Genomic DNA, 20690 nt, shown 5'->3' with positions numbered 1-20690 from the left:
TATGTACTATGTATTTTAATCTGAAGTATGCAGATGGTTTGATTGTATTTGTGTTTTAAACTGTTTAGATACACCCATTAAACTGCTTAGATCCCCCATTAAACTTTTTAGATCCTTCATTGAACTGTTCAGGTGTTGGAGTTTTTACTGTGGGCATCAATGTGTATGGAGACTTCTATCCCTCTACTGACTGTAAAGTACTTGACATGGCGCAGCACGCTCTACACTGCGGTCTGCCAGTGTTACTATGACTGCAAGGACACAGAAAATGCAGAGGTAGGCAATAGAATCTGTTTATATCAACAGAAGATGTAATACAGGTATACAGGGTTAAGTCAATATAATCTCTTTATACCAACAGAAGATGTAATATAGGTATACAGGGTTCAGTCAATGTAATCTGTTTATACCAACAGAAGATGTAATATAGGTTTACAGGGTTCAGTCAATGTATTCTGTTTATACCAACAGAAGATGTAATATAGGTATACAGGGTTCAGTCAATGTAATCTGTTTATACCAACAGAAGATGTAATATAGGTATACAGGGTTCAGTCAATATAATTTGTTTATATCTACAGAAGGCTTATTACTCAAACATGTTTTGTAATGACATTAACAATTTGAGTTTGGCAAATTGTGCCGCATGCATTGAAGGGAGCATACAGGTGGTGCTATGCAGGTATAATGGAAATAGAAGCAGCAGGAATGGACAATTAAATCTGATAGGAATATATATAAAAAAATTTTTTCCAGAAATTTGCTCGCAGAGGTTTAAATAAAATAAGTGAACTCAGCAAGCTGGAAATGTTGAGCAGCAACCCACACAATCCAGTTGATGAGATGAGCTTTAGATCAGCCACCATCAGGGTAGGTGCTTTAGTTCAGACGCCATCAGGGTAGGTGTTTTAGGTCAGACACCATCAGGGTAGGTGTTTTAGGTCATACACCATCAGGGTAGGTGTTTTAGGTCAGACACCATCAGGGTAGGTGTTTTAGGTCAGACACCATCAGGGTAGGTGTTTTAGGTCAGACGCATAAGGGTTTTAAACATTAGGTCACTCACCATAAAGGTATGAGTTAATATTTAGATTAGCCATAATAAGTACAATTTAAGCTACAGTTTTTCAATTAGTATTTGTAAAATTAATAAAGACTATCTTCTCTATTAGATGGCAACAATGATCTTTAAAAGAACAGTTCTGGAGACTAGAAGAAAACCAAAAGGTGTTTTCAAACCAAAGACGAGAGCAAATTTTAAAGATGTTATCAATGTGAGTCAGTCAGGAATGGTATCTGAACAAACATGTCCAAACTTTTTTGTTTGTTGTACTTCTTCTTTTTTGGGTCTTTTGTATCTGTCAAGTTGAAAAGGACAAAAGTTGAAGAGGACAAATAAAAAATTAAAATTTTATAGTAAAATTTACTATGTACCATTCTTGACATTAAACCACACTAACTTACAAAAATTAGAAAAACAAGGAGTGTGGGAATCAACTCACTTCATTTATTCAGTCAAGTCTTCACTTTCAGCCACTTTCTTCTTTAAAATGATTTTTTTTTGCCGTCCAATTAAAATGATCTGGAATACTAAAGAAGTATTATTCTCCTACTGAAATAGTTGCCATGGCCCAGAACAAGCACAGAGAAAATGTTGGCAGAAATGTTTGAAGGCAGTGCTGCCCAGTTTCTTGCCATCCTTGAAGCTTTGAGCAGCAGCAACCGACGTGTGCTGCAGACCTCTCCCCCGGCGTCAGAGAATGATCCGGAGATTCTAGACGTTTTCTGTGAGATGATGATGGCAGCTGAGTACATCCTGTCTGCTGGCGCTGTAAACAAGTCGCACATTTCTCTCCACTCCTTGAGATTAGCAGGTGTTGTGACAGAAGGCTCACTCATCCAGATGGCCATTGAAGGTAGGTTCCCCCTCCCCCACCTCCCCACCCTCTGTAATCTGAGGTTTCATGGACATTAACAAGAGATACATTTTAACCCACCACTTTCCACCTCCCTGAAAAGCTAAGTTTTAGGTTAAAACCTATTTATTATGAACTTTTTAATATTTTAAAGAGCAGGCTTGATATTTAACTTATTTCTGTCAAAAAATTATTTCTCCTACATTTTTGTTTCTAAGAAATAGAATCCAATGTAAAGAATTAAAAGCTTCAAATGATTACGGAGGGAATGGTTGTTTTATAAATCATGTTATTATTTCAGGTGCTAATGGTGTGCCTTTAGAGTGAACTTATTGATGTTTATTTCAGGTGCTAATGGTGTGCCTTTAGAGTCAGTTGTTCGTCTCATGAAACTGGCCTACAGCTATGAACATTTTGATGTTTTTGAGAACTTGCTGTCTCCAGTACTTAATAAAATCAAGGTAATTAAAATTTATGGCCTACAACATTTTTATTTTTTTCTTCTGTCTGATGTGAGTTTACATGATTAATTTGACTGATTGTTATTTTTTAAGGAGTTTACAAATGAGAGATTTGTTTGGGAAGAAAAAGTTTTAGATCTGCTGAGCAGTTTTGTTAAGCTGAGGAAACTAAGGCCTGAGACAAGCCAACTGGGAATCAAACCCTCAAGTAAGTCTACTCAAAAACTTGGACTTTTTTAGATACAGAACAATTACTTTTTACTGATGTATTAGTCAAGTTTAATTCTTGAACTAATTCATTCAAAGTTTAACACACAATACCTTGACAAAATATGACTCCGCTTTAACAGGTGCGTCATTATCAGCCATCTCAGGGGATGACCTTGTTCGCGTGGCTGAAATTTTAATGACCATAATCAACGGAAACTTTGAGGTAGTTTTTTTCATTTACTTAATTGCTGTAAAAAAATTTTTTAATATTTTGAGGAAAATTCCAAAAATAAAACATGACACACAAGCTACATCAATCCTGCAGCTTTTATGAATGATTTCAGAAAGACAAAATTGATGTGGACATTTTTGTCGATGCGATGAACTTCTTGTGGAACAGATGCAAGCTGATGTTCCAGAAATACCAGACTGGACCTGTAGACAATCCCAAATTTTTACAGAAAATGGTCAGTCCCAGCAAGGTTAGTATCAGTGACTCAATGCGTGACATAGAATAAAATATTTTCCCCTTACAACACATTGTTTCTGACACACCTATCGAGTTTTTAACATCCCCATTTTTTATATCTTTAAAGCATAGAAAAAATTGTAGATATTGACAACTGAAAAATAGATTTTAGCTTATATGCCAATTAACACAGTGAATTTGAAAGTACAATCCTCTGTCATTTTTGGCCAGTGCTGATTAGAGAACATTCAGTAATTTTGGCACATTGGCAAACTGGTTTTCATTAATGATTTAACATTTTATAATGGGCACTTGATCAGATGTTTGGTTCCCTTTTCAAAACAATATAACTTAGTTGATAAGTTGATCTATTTTTTTAAACCATGCAGCAATAGCTCAGGTTAAGTTAGTTGTATACTTTGTAAATACCGAGGTTTTTTAAGACTCATCTGATCAAGTATATTTATTTTGTGTTGATGTTAAAATACAATGTATATAAAGAAAAATATAAATAAATTAAAAAAATTCATTTGACCATCCTTTACCTTCAGAGTACATTTAGTTCCACAAATATCAAGCCATTTTCTGACAGAGAGGAAAATGAAGGAGTTCAGTTTTTAAAAATTTGCCATTCCTTTTGTTCTTGTTGTAACTTTTTTTTCTATTGGAGTTTGGACAAATACGACTTTCACAAATAGTACACACTTATGTAATACCATTTAACAGCACACACATATGTATCACCATTTAATAGGACACACATATGTATCAACATTTAACAGCACACACAAATGAAGCAACATAAATAGAACAATTGTATAAAACTTTGCTTGTCTTCTGTATCTCTCACTCTCTTGTCACACACACAGTAAGACACACGACCCACACTTGAGACCCACACAAGACTCAAGGATTCTCACATGAAACCCTCACATATGACTTGACCCTCACAGATTGGACCATCACACAAACCCACAAACATAACCCAAACATGATTCTCACATGATTCTCTCTTTAACAGTAGATAAAGGTTAAGGTTTTTCAAATTTATTTAATGTTCTTAATGTTTTGTTAATTGTTATCCATGCTAAAGTTATTTGAAATAATTTGAAATAACAATTTTTTAATAAAACCAATATTAAATTGTTTAAAATATTTTTGATAAGTATAAATGTATAAATGATTCAAGAAATAGTTATAAGAAATTATTTCATTATAAACTGTAATGACTAGTTGCATTATAGAGAACAAAAGAAACTGATTCAATGAAGACATCCTTAATTCTTGATGCAGGCCTATTTACAATGTTTTGTTTTTAAATTTTGCTTGTACTGTTATGAAACTGAGACTTGATATTGTTTGTACCCATCAGTGGATGTTCCTGCTAGAAACTGTACAAAAAGCCATGGACTGGTGTGGCATAGGGTCAGTGGACCCAACTATGGCAGCAGAGGTCACAGTTCGGCTGGCCATGGCTTATGAAAGCAGTGCACAGCTGGAGCAGATAGATGGTAAAGTTGTCAGATTTAACCTAAACCAATATTTATGTTAGAGGCATCACAGTTTTAGCCTAAACCAATATTTATGTTAGAGGCATCACAGTTTTAGCCTAAACCAATATTTATCATTAACATCAAGAAACAATGTTTACATTTATGTTAGAGGCATCACAGTTTTAACCTAAACCAATATTTATCATTAACATCAAGAAACAATGTTTACATTTATGTTAGAGGCATCACAGTTTTAACCTAAACCAATATTTATCATTAACAACAAGAAACAATCTTTACATTCATTTTGGAGGCATCACAGTTTTAATCTAAACTAATATTTATCATTAACAACAAGAAACAATCTTTAGCAATAATTTTTCTGTTGCTAATGCTTTTAAGGAATTTGCATCTGTTATGTATTTAATTTTTAATACTTACATCTAATTCTACATAGCTGATAGTCAAATACAAAATTTACATGGTATATAGTCAATATACCACACAAGTCTTGTATTTTGTGTAGATGCCAATTTAATTCTTTAAATACTATTACGTGTGTGTTTAAGTTTTGCCCTGATGAAATGCAAAAATTTCTTTTAGATAAATCAAAAGAATCCAAGACAAATATGACAGACTTTTCTGACCCTCCAGCCCAGGAGTCAGCTGAAGAAAGTGGCCCATTTTTTCTACATCACGGAGCAAAGAGCTCATCAAAAGTTTACCTGAAACAGGTGACAAAAAAAATCTTCTAAACTGATGAAATATTTTAAACCTCCATACGGCTGAAATAAATCATTAAAATATATTTATATGTACTTTAATTTTAGGCTAAAAAAGTTCTTGAACTTGGCCTAAAAAATGTCAATTATGCCAGGAGAATTGTAGCTACACATGACGGAAAACACATAGCAGATATCAGTTGGGCCAAGGTGAGTCAGTGAGCTGGTTCTTAGACTGACCACCTCAGTTATTGTTGCGTTAAATGCTAATTTACATTAAATTGTTTGATAAATAAAAAGATTAAACTTTGTACAAAAAGATCAATAGAAGTCAATGATTAAACTCATAACCCCCCCCCCCCCCATCCCCACCTCTCACCCCAGGACCTAAACCCAGAAATATTTGCTTCTGATGGGCCAGTAGAGAAAAATAAAGAAGGGGAGATAACTATTGATGCTTTGATGCCCCCAAGCATGCAAGGCTCTGGAATAACAATTGCAAACACTGTTAAAGATCTGCACCTGGAAATGATTTTGATGTACAATCGTGTCTGTTTGAAATTGGAAGCTTTTGTTTCAGGTATATTAACTTTTACTCTGTTTAAAGGCATAGGTTTTTGGTTATTTATTGATAAGTGACATTAATAATGTATTTTTTTCCTAGATATGACAAAATCTGATGCAAAACAAAAGAGAAAGTCCAAGGTAAAAACCACTTAATTTTTTTTTGGAAAAAAATTTTAAGTCTTAAATACTTTAACTTGTTATTATAAACATTTTTCCTAAAAAAATATGTGCTTTGTGCATATTATTTTCATTTGTTAAAATACTGATATAAATTCTTATTTGTTTTAGGAAATTAAAAGCTCCCCCGAAGAAGCAGATAAAATAGATATGAAAAATTCTCAAAAGAATTTTCTTGCTAAGGCTCTGTTTACAGCACAACAGGCTGTCTTGAGAGGAACAAACCAGCTACCCTCACAAGAACAAAGGAAGTTGTTAGAGGTAGGTTAAAAAGTTGGAGTTCAATATCCAACTCATGTCATATAAAGTGGAAAACAAAAGTTGATGTTTCACCCTATCTTTCTATTTTACTGTTTCTTTTGATACCACAGTGCTTAAGTTTAATTTATTACAGGAATCAGTCAACCTTATCCAACGCTATCAAGCAGATGAAAGAAGGATATACATAGAAAACTCTGGAACACAGGAAGTAAAAGTAGCCAAGGTGCCACCTCCCCCTGTTGTGATTTGTCGCACCGACACCTTCATGGTGTTTAAACCAGCACCGTTTATATCCAGTGCTAATGAAAAGGTCAGTTCTAACAAATATGTTAACAAATAATAATTTTAAAAATTATCATTCTCAAATGTAATTTCTTTTTTAAATTGGTGTTTGTATAATGTTCATTTTAAGTGATTAGAATGCTAGCTTAGAAAAAAATTCTTTTACCACTATTACAGTAATTAATCTGCTTTTTAAATTATTTCTGTAGCTTAACACTGCAAAATTGACATTGTTTACATTAATTCAGCAATAATTAATAGCATATTCAAAATTCTTTAGGTACCTTATTTGAAATTTTTTAGGCAGCTTACTAGAGCATATTTGAAATTGTTTAGATATTTTACTATAGCAAACTTGAAATTTTTTAGGCAGCTTACTAGAGCCTATTTGAAATTGTATAGGTATTTTACTATAGCAAACATGAAATTCTTTAGGTAGCTTACTACAGCATATTTGCAACTGATGCATCTGGACCAAATGCCAAGGCCAGACTGAGTGATTATAACTTTCCAGGAACAGGAGAGCAGGTGACCAACTAATTTAACAGCCCCACTTATTTTACTTTTATCTTTATTTAATATATCTGCTCCTGTGAATTAACTATTACAATTTTTCTTTTAAATATAATTTGTGTACAAAAATTGTCTCCCTTACCTCCACATGATAGGTCCCTGCTGTTGACTGTGAGTTGAAGGTCTACAACCTCCAACCAAATTCACGCTATGTTTTTGCTGTGGCTGCCTACACAGCAGATGGTAAACTTATTGGTGATGGCATTGGTGACACCAGTCGACCTTTGCTGGCCTACCATCCGTTACCAATTCTCCTGGGGTGGGGATACTTGGCACAGGTTAAGTTATTTTTCAAGAATCATTTTTTTAATTACTTGTAAGGTATTGATTAACAATGAAAAATAATTGGTTTGATCCTTTGTTGATCTTAGTGTGGAATTTTATGATACATCTTTTTGTGTATTTAAAATACCCTTGTACAAAACTAAGGAAATAGCAATAAAATCATTTTTTAAATTTATCATGCCATTATTTCTGACATGCAAAAAAAAAAAAAATCAATGTTTATGTCATTGACAGCTCTCCTACCAAGTGGGTTGCTATGACATCACCAAGCAGGCTTGCAGTGTACTCTGGAATTATTTTGTGAAAGAGCCACAACGGCCAAACAATGAGGAGGAAAAAAAAGATACCAAGTTACTTTTATTTAGGTAAAAAAAAAAGACAATATAATATGTGACAAGGTGCTAAATATTGCACACAGTTTTTCTTCTATTAACCATTTTAATATGTCTCTCTTAGCATTAATTAATTTAATTGTGTTTATTAAGATTAATAATTTTATTTAATTGAGTTGTTTTTGTTAGCATTATTTAAGTTTAATTTAGTAAATTTTAAATTTTTAGTTTGCACGAGAGAGCAGTTTGTGTGTCATCTCCCATTGTACTGCACCAGTTTTTGAGCACAGTGTTCATGCTGTGTGACGTACAAACAAAGGAAGGTCAGCTCTTCTGTGATGCCATCTGTGAGAAAGGTCCTTTGTTCAAGAATCAGGTGCGGCGCCTGCATCAGTGTGAGCAGCTACTGGTTGCTGTAGAGATGGCTGGCTGGTTGAATGAGTCCAGTCTAGCGCTGCAGGCCGTGGTTCAGATCTATGGGTTGTTGGCACCAATCATTTATCACAAGATCCCCACCCTGGCTGTCATACAGGTGAGTCCAGTCTAGCGCTGCAGGCCGTGGTTCAGATCTATGGGTTGTTGGCACCAATCATCTATCACAAGATCCCCACCCTGGCTGTCATACAGGTTTCTCTAGACATTTCAACTTACAGATTTTCATTACACTGTTCAGCGTATGGTTAGCTTTAAAATTATTAGACCTTTAAGGCTAATTATTTAACTAATAAGATATTAGCTAAAGATATTTAACTGTACGTGGAATAGTGTGGTTGAATGTTAGAGTGCATGAAAGCCAACCTGGGCTTGAGGCCTTAGGATGTCCCTGAGTGGCTGGGCATAGAATCAACCAGGCTATCCTTTCACGTTCAGAGGAGATGAACTCAACCATGTAACTTAGTTCTATATCTGTGATGGGAAATCATTGCCTTAAACAGTTTACAAACACTAATTGGACTTGAATTTTTTAAAACAGATATTAAAAAGATGTCATGCAGTCTTACAAGAAGTTCCAGCTGGGCTTATACAGAGGAGGCAAGGACTGACTCGGGACAGCCTAATCCACATGATAGCTTGCATTATTTACACCTTGGCAAAGGTACTTCTTTAAAATGGCTATGATTTATCCATGAGGTTCAATAGAATTATATTTATTTATTAGAGCCGAAGCTATCAGGTTAAATAGAAAGTATTCACTTGGTCAGTACAACTTAAACTTTCAATGTTGTCAAACAGAACAACCATACTAAATGTCTGATATTATAATTTAGTCATTTATTGTCCTTAAAAACCTGGAGCTTAAAAAATGCTGACAAAAATCTTCATGACAGTCTCTTAGGTCCTGGGGTCAGAATGTTGCTGCCAGGAATATTATTGAGGATGGGAAAAGTTTATTGGCAGATGAAGCAGAAAACAAATCGGCTGACACAAGCAAGATGGAGGAGACATTATCGGGTAAGTTGTTAAAAATATACCTCTTTGTTTTTTGCCTATTTAAAAAACATAGGCCTACAGTGTGTATATTTTCATTCCATTGTGTCAGAATATTCACAAACCTCTAATAAACTTCTGTAGCATCTGGTGAAAGGGAGATAATAAGTGGCATCTTGAGATTGTTTGGGCTAATAATTAATTTCCCGGGAAAAGGCTTATTGCATGGATGCTATCTTTTTGACAGTTTTAACCAATAAACTATAATGTATCCACTTCAAACATGATGATTGTGTAATAGAAGAAACATCAATTTGCATGCCAATAATTTCTGTTTCTTTTTAAAAATTTTCCAGAAAAACAACAAATAAATAAAGGGAAGCCACCTCTTCCAACTGCTGTGAAAAAACCTTCAAGTAAAGAAGATTTAAATGAGTCTATGAATGAAGAACTCAGTGCTTTGGAGTCTCATATGCTTAGATTAACAAGAGCTGGTTTGTTATTATCTTGTTATTTTGATTATCCAACCTCAAATACATTTATTTATATCCACATCTTTTTTAAAAAAAAAAAGCTCATTAAGTCATAATTTTTTTACACATAACATTTTCAAATGCCAATAATTGTATGTTGATAGCGGCATCAGAGTTTGAGCTCACTGGCAATGAGAATCCAAGTATTTTGCATTCCTACATCGCATGTCTGCCCAGTAGTGTGGCCTATAAAGAAGGTGACTGTTTTAGTTTCTTACAAATCTTCAAAGCATTATCTTTATAACAGATTTTCTCTAGTTAAAATATATTTTTTCCTTGCACTGAATGCAAGTTTTCATGTATCATCTGATGCAAGTTCACCGATATTAGCTAAATGTTTTAAATGTTGGAAAATGTGTTGATATCTAGTAGCTGAGCTTAGTGGACTATTGTTATATTAAAGACTAAGACAGGACCTAACATGTTTTATTTCCCCAGAACAAGATATTAGAAATAACTTGCCATTTCCTTTTCATGAAATATTGGAAAAGCGTCTAGATCATATGATAAAAAAATGTTTTCTAACTCAGTTGCCATTTTTCTAGTGTCAAAATTCAAACGTAGACAACGATTCTTGGAATTCCTTGTCCAGGTGGCTCAAAAAGGTTTGACTGAAGGCATTCTAGACCAGGTGCAATCCTGGTGTGAGGATGGCTTTCAATGGCTAGAAAAGTGAGTTCCAGCTATCCCCTGTTGGTCAACATTTTTAGTTGTTTTATATTTTATCTAGAGTTTATCTTAAGAAGAAGCAATACATCTGTTTGAAATTTATCTATAGTTTGCTTTAAGAAGAAACAATACATGTGAATGAAACATTTTTTTGACAGACGTAATGAGGGCATAATTGGGCAGAGCTCAAGCGCGTCTAAAAAACAATTGACTGATAATGGGGCAGACAAGTTTGCTGCAACAATGACAGAGTACAGCAAGGCCAAAGTATGAGTTTCATGCTTGATATAAATCTCTTGTTAAGTATGAGTTTATGCTTGATAGAAATCTCTTGTTAAGTATGAGTTTTATGCTTGATTGAAATCTTTTTAAAAAATGTTCATGCATCTTTAGGTATGTTTTTTACACATGTTTGAAATCTCTTAAAAAGTATATTTTTTTCTTCATGATTGAAATCTCTTGAAATAAAATGTCCAGGCATCTTATGAACATTCTAGGCAGATGTATATACCCATTGAATATATTTAGCTAAAAGTGCTATACACCCACTCTCTGAATGCATGCATACAACTCCACAAATCTCAACATCTTTAAACATGTTATAAAAAAGGGTTGTTAAAAATAGCATAGGACAGGTACAAATAGTGCTTTGTTTTGTTACAAAGGAAAAGCCTGTTTAAAACTGTTTTGTTTTGTAACAAAGGAAAAGCCTGTATAAAACTATTTGTTTTGTATTGTTACCAAGGAAAAGCCAGTTTAAAACTATATGTTTTGTATTGTTACGACGGAAAAGCCTGTTTAAAACTATATGTTTTGTTTTGTTACAAAGGAAAAGCCTGGTGCTGTTAAGAAACAAGTGGGACCACCAGTAGTAGTAAGAAGACGAAGCAAATACAAGGTAGGCTATGTAGCAGCCTTCATTCTCTGGGATGGGGAAAGTTTTTTTATATATAAGCAATGAAACAATCAATAATTTTGGTTTGAGTTTTTAATCATTTCCATCATTAAAATTAAATGACTTTCAGAAAAATTAGGAAAAAATGCTTTTAAATCAATAAGCTGAAATAATTTTAAAGTGTGTACAGTCCCTAAAATAAGGTTTTTTAATCAATAAGCTGAAATAATTAAGATTGTTCTGTACAGTCCCAGAAGAAACGTTTTTAAATTTACGAGCTGAAATAATTATAAAAATTTTGTCCAGTCCCTGAAGAAATGTTTTTAAATTAACGAGCTGAAATAATTAAAAAATTTTGTCCAGTCCCTGAAGAAATGTTTTTAAATTAACGAGCTGAAATAATAAAAAATTTTTGTCCAGTCCCTGAAGAAATGTTTTTAAATTAACGAGCTGAAATAATAAAAAATTTTTGTCCAGTCCCTGAAGAAATGTTTTTAAATTAACGAGCTGAAATAATTAAGAAAGATGTTGTCCAGTCCCTGAAGAAATGTTTTTAAATTAACGAGCTGAAATAATTAAAAAATTTTGTCCAGTCCCTGAAGAAATGTTTTTAAATTAACGAGCTGAAATAATTAAGAAAGATTTTGTCCAGTCCCTGAAGAAATGTTTTTAAATTAACGAGCTGAAATAATTTTAAAATTTTGTCCAGTCCCTGAAGAAATGTTTTTAAATTAACGAGCTGAAATAATTAAAAAATTTTGTCCAGTCCCTGAGGGTGACCAGTAGCATGAGTGACACAAGCAGGAAGGAACAGGAGGACAAAGAGTTTCAGGTGAGATTTGTGTACTCACCTTTAGCACCTGACTACAACAGGTGAGCAGGAGGACAAAGAGTTTCAGGTGAGATTTGTGTACTCACCTTTAGCACCTGACTACAACAGGTGAGCAGGAGGACAAAGAGTTTCAGGTGAGATTTGTGTACTCACCTTTAGCACCTGACTACAACAGGTGAGCAGACATTTACGTACTCACCTTTAGCACCTGACTAAAACAGGTGAGCAGAGATTTGTGTACTCACCTTTAGCACCTGACTAAAACAGGTGAGCAGACATTTGTGTACTCACCTTTAGCACCTGACTAAAACAGGTGAGCAGAGATTTGTGTACTCACCTTTAGCACCTGACTAAAACAGGTGAGTAGACATTTGTGTACTCACCTTTAGCACCTGACTAAAACAGGTGAGCAGAGATTTGTGTACTCACCTTTAGCACCTGACTAAAACAGGTGAGCAGACATTTGTGTACTCACCTTTAGCACCTGACTAAAACAGGTGAGCAGACATTTACGTACTCACCTTTAGCACTTAGCACCTGACTAAAACATAGGGACAACTGTTTGTTGTTGCAGGCCATTGAGAAACTTTCAGTTGTGTTTGTGGAGAGATACCAACTTCAGCAGCGGCGTGCAAGGCTGAGGAAAATTTGTGCTGACGAGATGCCTTGGCTGAGCCAGGTAACAAACTTCACATTGTGGGGATGTCTGGGATGAGAAGTGGAACCAGTCTTTCAGCAAACATCTTTTACCAATCATCTTTTACTAATCAACATTTATCAATCTTAATCAATCTGCATTCATTAGTTATTGTCAAACAATAGGCTCTCCCATGCATTCTAATATATAGAAACCAACCCTGTAATGATGAGGGGGGATAGTGTTAAATTTGTTGATGAAAAACCTTTCTCCTCTAAACCTGTGATATTGTTTACAACTATTTCAGCTGAACCTGGTTCAGGGACTGTGCCATTTCTCTAGTCTGGTTGAAAAGATGGAGATGAAGGAGAGAATAATTTGTAAAAATTACTGCCAGTATCAAAGGTCAGTCTTGCAATTTTACAAGCCCATAGGTCAGTCTTGCAATTTTACAAGCCCATAGGTCAGTCTTGCAATTTTACAAGCCCATAGGTCAGTCTTGCAATTTTACAAGCCCATAGGTCAGTCTTGCAATTTTACAAGCTCATAGGTCAGTCTTGCAATTTTACAAGCCCATAGGTCAGTCTTGCAATTTTACAAGCCCATAGGTCAGTCTTTGTCAGTGACATGATTGAGTGGTGTTTAGAGATTATTCCAATGTTATCATTGTGTAGAGATTATTCTAATGTTATCATTGTGTAGAGATTATTCTAATGTTATCATTGTGTAGAGATTATTCCAATGTTATCATTGTGTAGAGATTATTCTAATGTTATCATTGTGTAGAGATTATTCTAATGTTATCATTGTGTAGAGATTATTCTAATGTTATCATTGTGTGGTACAGGATAGATTTCCTGCCCCAAGAATGGTTCTCTCTGGACACAGCGGGTGCGATGGTGGTTGGCTGGCTGGGGGGGCCTGTCAAAAACCAGGACTTCACCACCATGCTGCAGAGCACAAGCACACGAGGTTCCAGAGCTTTTGAAAAGGGTGGCGTCACCGGGCTGGAAGCTGCTGCAGCCTCTCTCACTGGTACTGGCTGTTGTCTAGACTGGCTGTTGTGTTGTCTAGGCTGGCTGTTGTCTAGACTAGACTGGCTGTTGTTTTGTCTAGACTGGCTGTTGTTTTGTCTAGACTGGCTGTTGTCTAGACTGGCTGTTGTCTAGACTGGCTGTTGTGTTGTCTAGACTGGCTGTTGTCTAGACTGGCTGTTGTGTTGTCTAGACTGGCTGTTGTCTAGACTGGCTGTTGTGTTGTCTAGACTGGCTGTTGTCAAGACTGGCTGTTGTCTAGACTGGCTGTTGTCTAGACTAGCTGTTGTGTTGTCTAGACTGGCTGTTGTGTAGACTGGCTGTTGTCTAGACTGGCTGTTGTGTTGTCTAGACTGGCTGTTGTGTTGTCTAGACTGGCTGTTGTGTTAACTAGACTGGCTGTTGTCTAGACTGGCTGTTGTCTAGACTGGCTGTTGTGTTGTCTAGACTGGCTGTTGTGTTGTCTAGACTGGCTGTTGTGTTGTCTAGACTGGCTGTTGTCTAGACTGGCTGTTGTGATGTCTAGATTGGCTGTTGTGTTGCCTAGACTGGCTGTTGTTTTGACTAGACTGGCTGTTGTTTTGTCTAGACTGTCTGTTGTCTAGACTGGCTGTTGTCTAGACTGGTTGTTGTCTAGACTGGTTGTTGTGTTGTCTAGACTGGTTGTTGTTTTGACTAGACTGGCTGTTGTTTTGTCTAGACTGGCTGTTGTGTTGTCTAGACTGGCTGTTGTGTTGTCTAGACTGTCTGTTGTCTAGACTGTCTGTTGTCTAGACTGGCTGTTGTCTAGACTGGTTGTTGTCTAGACTGGTTGTTGTGTTGTCTAGACTGGTTGTTGTGTTGTCTAGACTGGCTGTTGTTTTGTCTAGACTGGCTGTTGTGTTGTCTAGACTGGCTGTTGTGTTGTCTAAAGTATGAGCTACATTACCTGTTACCCTTTTGTCCATCTCTAGGTGCCCCAATGTCTTTACAAAACCTACAAACGCCAAGAACAGAAGACTCACAATTTACTCTCAAGTCTGAGAAGAATGTATTTCTAGCGCTGGCCCTGATAGATGAGAACTCTTTAAGTACTTCAACCACAGTATCCATTTTGAGATCAACTTTTGCCTACATAAAGCGAGCATTAGTATGTCTTATATTGCTATACTTACTATACTAATATACTTTTTACTTAATCCTGTAATGATTTTAATAGTATTTATTATAAAGCATATGGCCTTGTTAATGAATCAATGCATTTAATTTTCTCTTTCTTCCCATAATTAGCAAAAAATAAAACATTTAGTTTCATGTTTAAAAATAGAAAACACCATTTATGTAAATAAAAGGTTTTTTGATTTGCCTGTATTAGGTTTTAGCACATAGAGGGCAGCACTGGACTTTGCTTCAGAATGAAAGTAGAGAGTTATGGAACTGTGCCCACACTGCCCTACTCCATGCATACAGCCCCATCGCCAGGCCTGGCAAGGAGCCAGGGCTGGTCAACTATGATGTGTTACGTAGTCTCATATGGGAGCCTTTCTATGTGGCTTCAGACTGTCTGCTGGACATGCTGGTCATTCTTCAAGTTTCTCTGGAAAAACATGCAGCTCGTGTAAGCTTTTGATACATTCACTGACTTGAAAATTTTCTTCTAACTTGTAAATGGTAACTTGTTTAGTTTTCAATTATTTTCTAAATATTGATTGAAGCATAAAATTGTTTTCTAAAAGATAGATTTGACTGGTGAAGGAAAACTTTATTATTTGACAGGCCAGAAGCAGAGGAAAAGTCTTGGGCTCACTATTTGATTCATGGGCAGGAGACATACAGTCTGAGAAAGGTGGTGCAAGCTTAAAGTTTGATTCAAGAATGGATGACAGCAGCATCGTAGACATGCAGTGGATCAGAAAATTTGTTCTTCGCACATTAGAGATGTTGTACCTCCAGCAAAAATGGGAGAAGCTCACCGACCTTGCCCTTCGATTTAATGCCCTCACAAAGTTAGTAGCCACAAAAGATAAAAAGTTTTCTCTTTCTTTGAGAAGCTGTTTTTATTCTTTAAAAAAATCAAATGCTTTTTTTTCAGCAATCGTTATGCCGAGCAAGTCATTCCTTTGATGGTACAAGCCCAGAGGAGTATAGAAAAACGAATAGCGTCTGTTGATGGTCCTCGCCCCCCACAGCCCCACTTTAAAAACTTGAGTGCCCAACTTGGCAAGGTGTTAGAAGCCAAAGACTATCTCAAGGCCCAGCTTCAGCTTCAGATTGAGCCAAACTCTTTAGCCCAGATCCAGCCTGGAGCTCAGATTGACCCCATTGGTCATGGAACTTACACCCGTAAGTTGACATCTTACACCTGATCTCATATCATTTGGGTAGTCATCTTATACCTGATCTCATATCATTTGGGTAGTCATCTTATACCTTATCTGATATCATTTGGGTAGTCAGGAAGCCACAGTTCATTTGTTGCCATTTAATATAATTGTTTAAAGTATAATTATCTGTCTCTGATTTCAGAAGAGGATGCCTTCCGCCTGTCCTCAGTCCCCCTGGATGTAGACCTGAGCCTGGCCACAATGCGTGAGACCCTGGCTCAGTCCCACTACACTGCCAGGGCCCTGCAGCACAGCCGCAAGCTTCTGTGTATATACCTGGCTGGACAACAGAATGGTCAGTCGCTTGAGTCCATCAAATGTCATACTGGCTCATTTAGTTCTTTAAGTACTTCCAAATAATTGATATTTTAGCTGGTTGCTTTTGGTCATTGGATGTTTGAAAACTTAGAAACATTGAATAAAAATCACATCTTTACAAATAGACAAGAATGAGTTGCTGTGAATAGTTAGATCATTTGAGAAGAATTTGCAAAACAATCTTTCCAAAATCTGTTCTGTGTTCTTTAAAACACACTAATTATTTTAAAAATGTAAGCAACAACAAAAAAACCATGCTCTAAGGTAGCTTGTTACCTATGCTTATTAGTGTCTGTTGATTACCAGTGGTCAGTGTTAAGTAGATCACCAGTGGTCAGTGTTAAGTAGATCACCAGTGGTCAGTGTTAAGTAGATCACCAGTGGTCAGTGTTAAGTAGATCACCATTGGTCAGTAGTAAGTAGATCACCCCTGGTTAAGTACTGTAATCTGCTTGTTAAAATAGGTTTTTCATATGTGATTACAAAAGTATCTTGTTTCAGTCCTATGTGATTACAAAAGTATCTTGTTTCAGTCCTATGTGATTACAAAAGTATCTTGTTTCAGTCCTATGTGATTACAAAAGTATCTTGTTTCAGTCCTATGTGATTACAAAAGTATCTTGTTTCAGTGCAAGAGTTCTCCCAGAGCCGCGATCTGTCTAATGTAAATTTCAAGATGATATCTGGACAGTCCCACACACCACTGCCCCCAGATAAGATGACATGTGACTTCAGTAGTGAAAATGACATACAAATGTCACCTTTACCCAAATCTCAATTAGATAAAGTCATCAGTTCATATGAGAAAACTATAGGTAAAATTTGGCTTTGTCCATTGTGTATTTCTTTTTAGAGCTGTCAATTTTTTTCAGATTTATTCACAAAACATTTTTTAATCCAACTCAGAAATTCTAAAAGCTAAACACATGAAAGGATTGTCTGCACAAGCAATGCATGAACTAGGAAACATTTTCTTTCATTCTAAAAATACCAGGTAACAAATATTATTCAAATAAACTAGTTTTATATTTAGAAAAATTATGAGAAACGTTCATCAAAGTATAGGTGTTACAGTGAGATGAACCAACATATTTGATATTTTCTTACAAACTTTAAATGTGTTGTTTTACAGTTATTCTAACATGTAGAATAATTGTGTTTGACAGTTGTTTGTTTTCTCGACAGAGCTGCATTCAAATGGTGGCGCAGTTCTCTGGACACAGTTTTGAACATGACTGACTCCCTTTATACGTGGCGACAACAGCTACAAGACCAAAATGACTTGAGTGCTTATTTTTTAGACAGATGTGGAATATGGGGTTGTATCCTTGGTGGGGTGCTTGCATCCAATATAGCTCAGTAAGTTTTTACTTTTCAAATATAGGAGTGACAGTTGAATTGATTAAATAACTCTTATGATTAGTTTTGGCATTCTACTGGGAGTGCAGCTATTCTGGAGGCTATTAAATGTGTGTTACAATACACTTCTACTGTCAGGAAGATATTTAAATATGTGTCACACTGCTATACTTTTACTGTGCTAAGATTTAATAAACTTGAACATTTCTGTAAATTCCAAAAAACCATTATTCCTTGCGTACAACAAATTAAGTGACACAATTTAAATATTGTTCTCAGTACTTGACTGTCGTTTTTTTTTTAAAATAATTTCTTCGTTCAGTTCCTACATTGTGGAATGAAGCATGATTTGATTAATCTTGTTCAAATTTTCTGAGATTATAGCTTAAGAAATATTAAAATTTGCTTGTAATGTTTTGTAACATGATCCTTATTCCAGGTACATTATAACTTTAGATGCAGACTTAAAAACAGCATGCTGCTTTCTGTCTGGATATTTGTTTAAGGTAAGAAATAAATTCATGCCCATCGCCTTATTTAAGTTTTTAAGTTTTTTACTTGTTTTTTAAATGAGTAACTTGGACATACATTGTATTTAATGTACTGAATAATTTTTAAAAAATTTTCACTTTTATATGTTTTTGAAATAATATAAACATTTAAACGTAAAAAGTGCTTGTCTCTAATTCTTTAGACATTTCTCAAAAAGCAAGGATAAATTGGATGATTTGTTTAATTGTGTAAGGTGGAATTAGGCCATCATGTTGTTTGGCTGTTTAGCTTTTAATTGTTCTATGTGAAAAAATTTTAATTACTTTTGTTCCATTTAACAAAGTTTAGCTTTTGATTGTTTAATGTGAAAGATTTTAATTACTTTTGTTCCATTTAACAAAGTTTAGCTTTTGATTGTTTAATGTGAAAGATTTTAATTACTTTTGTTCCATTTAACAAAGTTTAGCTTTTGTGAAATAATTTGATTACTTTTGTTCCATTTAACAAAGTTTAACTTTTGTTCCATTTCTAGGCATTGTTTCGTGCCAGCCTGCCACATCCAACCAAAGACATCGAGTATGTACTGTATGACATAGGCCACAACTCGGAGGTGACAAACTTGATTCCTGGGATTGATTTAATGTCTGACAGATTTCGCTGTGACGGACGACAGGTGGTTGCTGCCCTACATTTAACCATTGAGGAACTACACAGGGCAGAGCACAACATCTTTGTAGGTCTCGTAGTTGTCTCTGTAGGTCTCGTAGTTGTCTTTGTAGGTCTCGTAGTTGTCTTTGTAGGTCTCGTAGTTGTCTTTGTAGGTCTCGTAGTTGTCTTTGTAGGTCTCGTAGTTGTCTTTGTAGGTCTTGTAGTTGTCTTTGTAGGTCTCATAGTTGTCTTTGTAGGTCTCGTAGTTGTCTTTATAGGTCTCGTAGTTGTCTTTATAGGTCTCATAGTTGTCTTTGTAGGTCTCATAGTTGTCTTTGTAGGTCTCGTAGTTGTCTTTATAGGTCTCGTAGTTGTCTTTATAGGTCTCATAGTTGTCTTTGTAGGTCTCATAGTTGTCTTTGTAGGTCTTGTAGTTGTCTTTGTAGGTCTCATAGTTGTCTTTGTAGGTCTCGTAGTTGTCTTTGTAGGTCTCATATTGTCTTTGTAGGTCTCATAGTTGTCTTTGTAGGTCTTGTAGTTGTCTTTGTAGGTCTCATAGTTGTCTTTGTAGGTCTCGTAGTTGTCTTTGTAGGTCTCATATTGTCTTTGTAGGTCTCGTAGTTGTCTCTGTAGGTCTCGTAATTGTCTTTGTAGGTCTCGTAGTTGTCTTTGTAGGTCTTGTAGTTGTCTTTGTAGGTCTCATATTGTCTTTGTAGGTCTCATAGTTGTCTTTGTAGGTCTTGTAGTTGTCTTTGTAGGTCTCATAGTTGTCTTTGTAGGTCTCGTAGTTGTCTTTGTAGGTCTCATATTGTCTTTGTAGGTCTCGTAGTTGTCTCTGTAGGTCTCGTAATTGTCTTTGTAGGTCTCGTAGTTGTCTTTGTAGGTCTCGTAGTTGTCTTTGTAGGTCTCGTAGTTGTCTTTGTAGGTCTCGCAGTTGTCTGTGTAGGTCTTATATTGTCTTTGTAGGTATCATATTGTCTTTGTAGGTCTCATACTAACAACATGTAATCCACCAGACCCTTCCACTGTTTACCTTGTACAACAACATGTAATTCACCAGATCCTTCCACTGTTTACCCTGTACAACATGTAATCCACCAGATCCTTCCACTGTTTACCCTGTACAACTACCTTACGGCTTACGTGTGTAGAGACCTGCAGAGAAATGTGGCCTGTAGGATCATGAAGTCTCAGGCTCTCATCCAGCTCAAGCTCTACGCCGAGGCCATAACAGTCCTGCATCAACTCTTCAAAGGTCACTTCCTGCCCCAGCTGGGAAACCCAGCCTTCAGGTCTACAGAAAAACAGCCACAGGACCACACTTTTCAAGCTGACAAGTTAATTACAGACAGTGTCAATCATAAGGTAACACTTAGCCTAATTAGATGAACATAAACTAACCATTTGACACAGCTTAATTTGTGGCTTACAAACTCTTTTTTTCAATGAAGAAATTTAATCCATACAAAACGTGTAAAACATAATAGATACTTGATGGGGTCACAAGGTTAACATCAAGCTGCAAGTGCAACCAAAAATGTGTGGAAGTCTATCCAGTTGTGTCACTAGGTCAGGTGTCACTAGGTCAGGTGTCACTAGGTCAGGTGTCACTAGGTCAGGTTCACTAGGTCAGGTGTCACTTGGTCAGGTGTCACTAGGTCAGGTGTCACTAGGTCAGGTTCACTAGGTCAGGTGTCACTTGGTCAGGTGTCACTAGGTCAGGTGTCACTAGGT

At 35.9% G+C, this 20690-nt stretch overlaps 1 protein-coding gene across 1 annotated transcript in view; it reads left to right on the top strand.

The window, feature by feature from the left end:
• The window catches only part of LOC131949785 (cilia- and flagella-associated protein 54), a 40057-nt gene that overhangs the window by 2731 nt on the left and 16636 nt on the right, over window positions 1-20690 (top strand). Inside the window, exons 6-47 of the mRNA XM_059311732.1 lie at window positions 133-276; window positions 757-870; window positions 1173-1274; window positions 1622-1916; window positions 2265-2377; window positions 2471-2585; window positions 2728-2810; window positions 2932-3069; window positions 3608-3664; window positions 4429-4567; window positions 5153-5283; window positions 5380-5481; window positions 5656-5851; window positions 5936-5976; window positions 6127-6276; window positions 6410-6586; window positions 6994-7086; window positions 7227-7409; window positions 7651-7781; window positions 7977-8280; window positions 8722-8844; window positions 9077-9200; window positions 9533-9670; window positions 9814-9906; window positions 10255-10381; window positions 10537-10645; window positions 11208-11276; window positions 12040-12105; window positions 12680-12784; window positions 13050-13147; window positions 13590-13777; window positions 14730-14905; window positions 15131-15373; window positions 15532-15761; window positions 15848-16098; window positions 16282-16434; window positions 17087-17272; window positions 17364-17451; window positions 17643-17816; window positions 18256-18322; window positions 18841-19041; window positions 20058-20321. Of these exons, the coding sequence (XP_059167715.1) occupies window positions 133-276; window positions 757-870; window positions 1173-1274; window positions 1622-1916; window positions 2265-2377; window positions 2471-2585; window positions 2728-2810; window positions 2932-3069; window positions 3608-3664; window positions 4429-4567; window positions 5153-5283; window positions 5380-5481; window positions 5656-5851; window positions 5936-5976; window positions 6127-6276; window positions 6410-6586; window positions 6994-7086; window positions 7227-7409; window positions 7651-7781; window positions 7977-8280; window positions 8722-8844; window positions 9077-9200; window positions 9533-9670; window positions 9814-9906; window positions 10255-10381; window positions 10537-10645; window positions 11208-11276; window positions 12040-12105; window positions 12680-12784; window positions 13050-13147; window positions 13590-13777; window positions 14730-14905; window positions 15131-15373; window positions 15532-15761; window positions 15848-16098; window positions 16282-16434; window positions 17087-17272; window positions 17364-17451; window positions 17643-17816; window positions 18256-18322; window positions 18841-19041; window positions 20058-20321 (6081 nt within the window). The remainder of the gene's footprint in view (window positions 1-132; window positions 277-756; window positions 871-1172; window positions 1275-1621; window positions 1917-2264; window positions 2378-2470; window positions 2586-2727; window positions 2811-2931; window positions 3070-3607; window positions 3665-4428; window positions 4568-5152; window positions 5284-5379; window positions 5482-5655; window positions 5852-5935; window positions 5977-6126; window positions 6277-6409; window positions 6587-6993; window positions 7087-7226; window positions 7410-7650; window positions 7782-7976; window positions 8281-8721; window positions 8845-9076; window positions 9201-9532; window positions 9671-9813; window positions 9907-10254; window positions 10382-10536; window positions 10646-11207; window positions 11277-12039; window positions 12106-12679; window positions 12785-13049; window positions 13148-13589; window positions 13778-14729; window positions 14906-15130; window positions 15374-15531; window positions 15762-15847; window positions 16099-16281; window positions 16435-17086; window positions 17273-17363; window positions 17452-17642; window positions 17817-18255; window positions 18323-18840; window positions 19042-20057; window positions 20322-20690) is intronic.

The sequence above is a fragment of the Physella acuta genome, unplaced genomic scaffold (genome assembly GCF_028476545.2).
Source record: "Physella acuta isolate Inbredline_101_S28 unplaced genomic scaffold, ASM2847654v3 ptg000714l, whole genome shotgun sequence".
Lineage (NCBI taxonomy): Eukaryota > Metazoa > Mollusca > Gastropoda > Physidae > Physella > Physella acuta.
The sequence above is the reverse complement of the archived record's forward strand: the minus strand, read 5'-3'. Positions and strand labels throughout refer to the sequence as shown.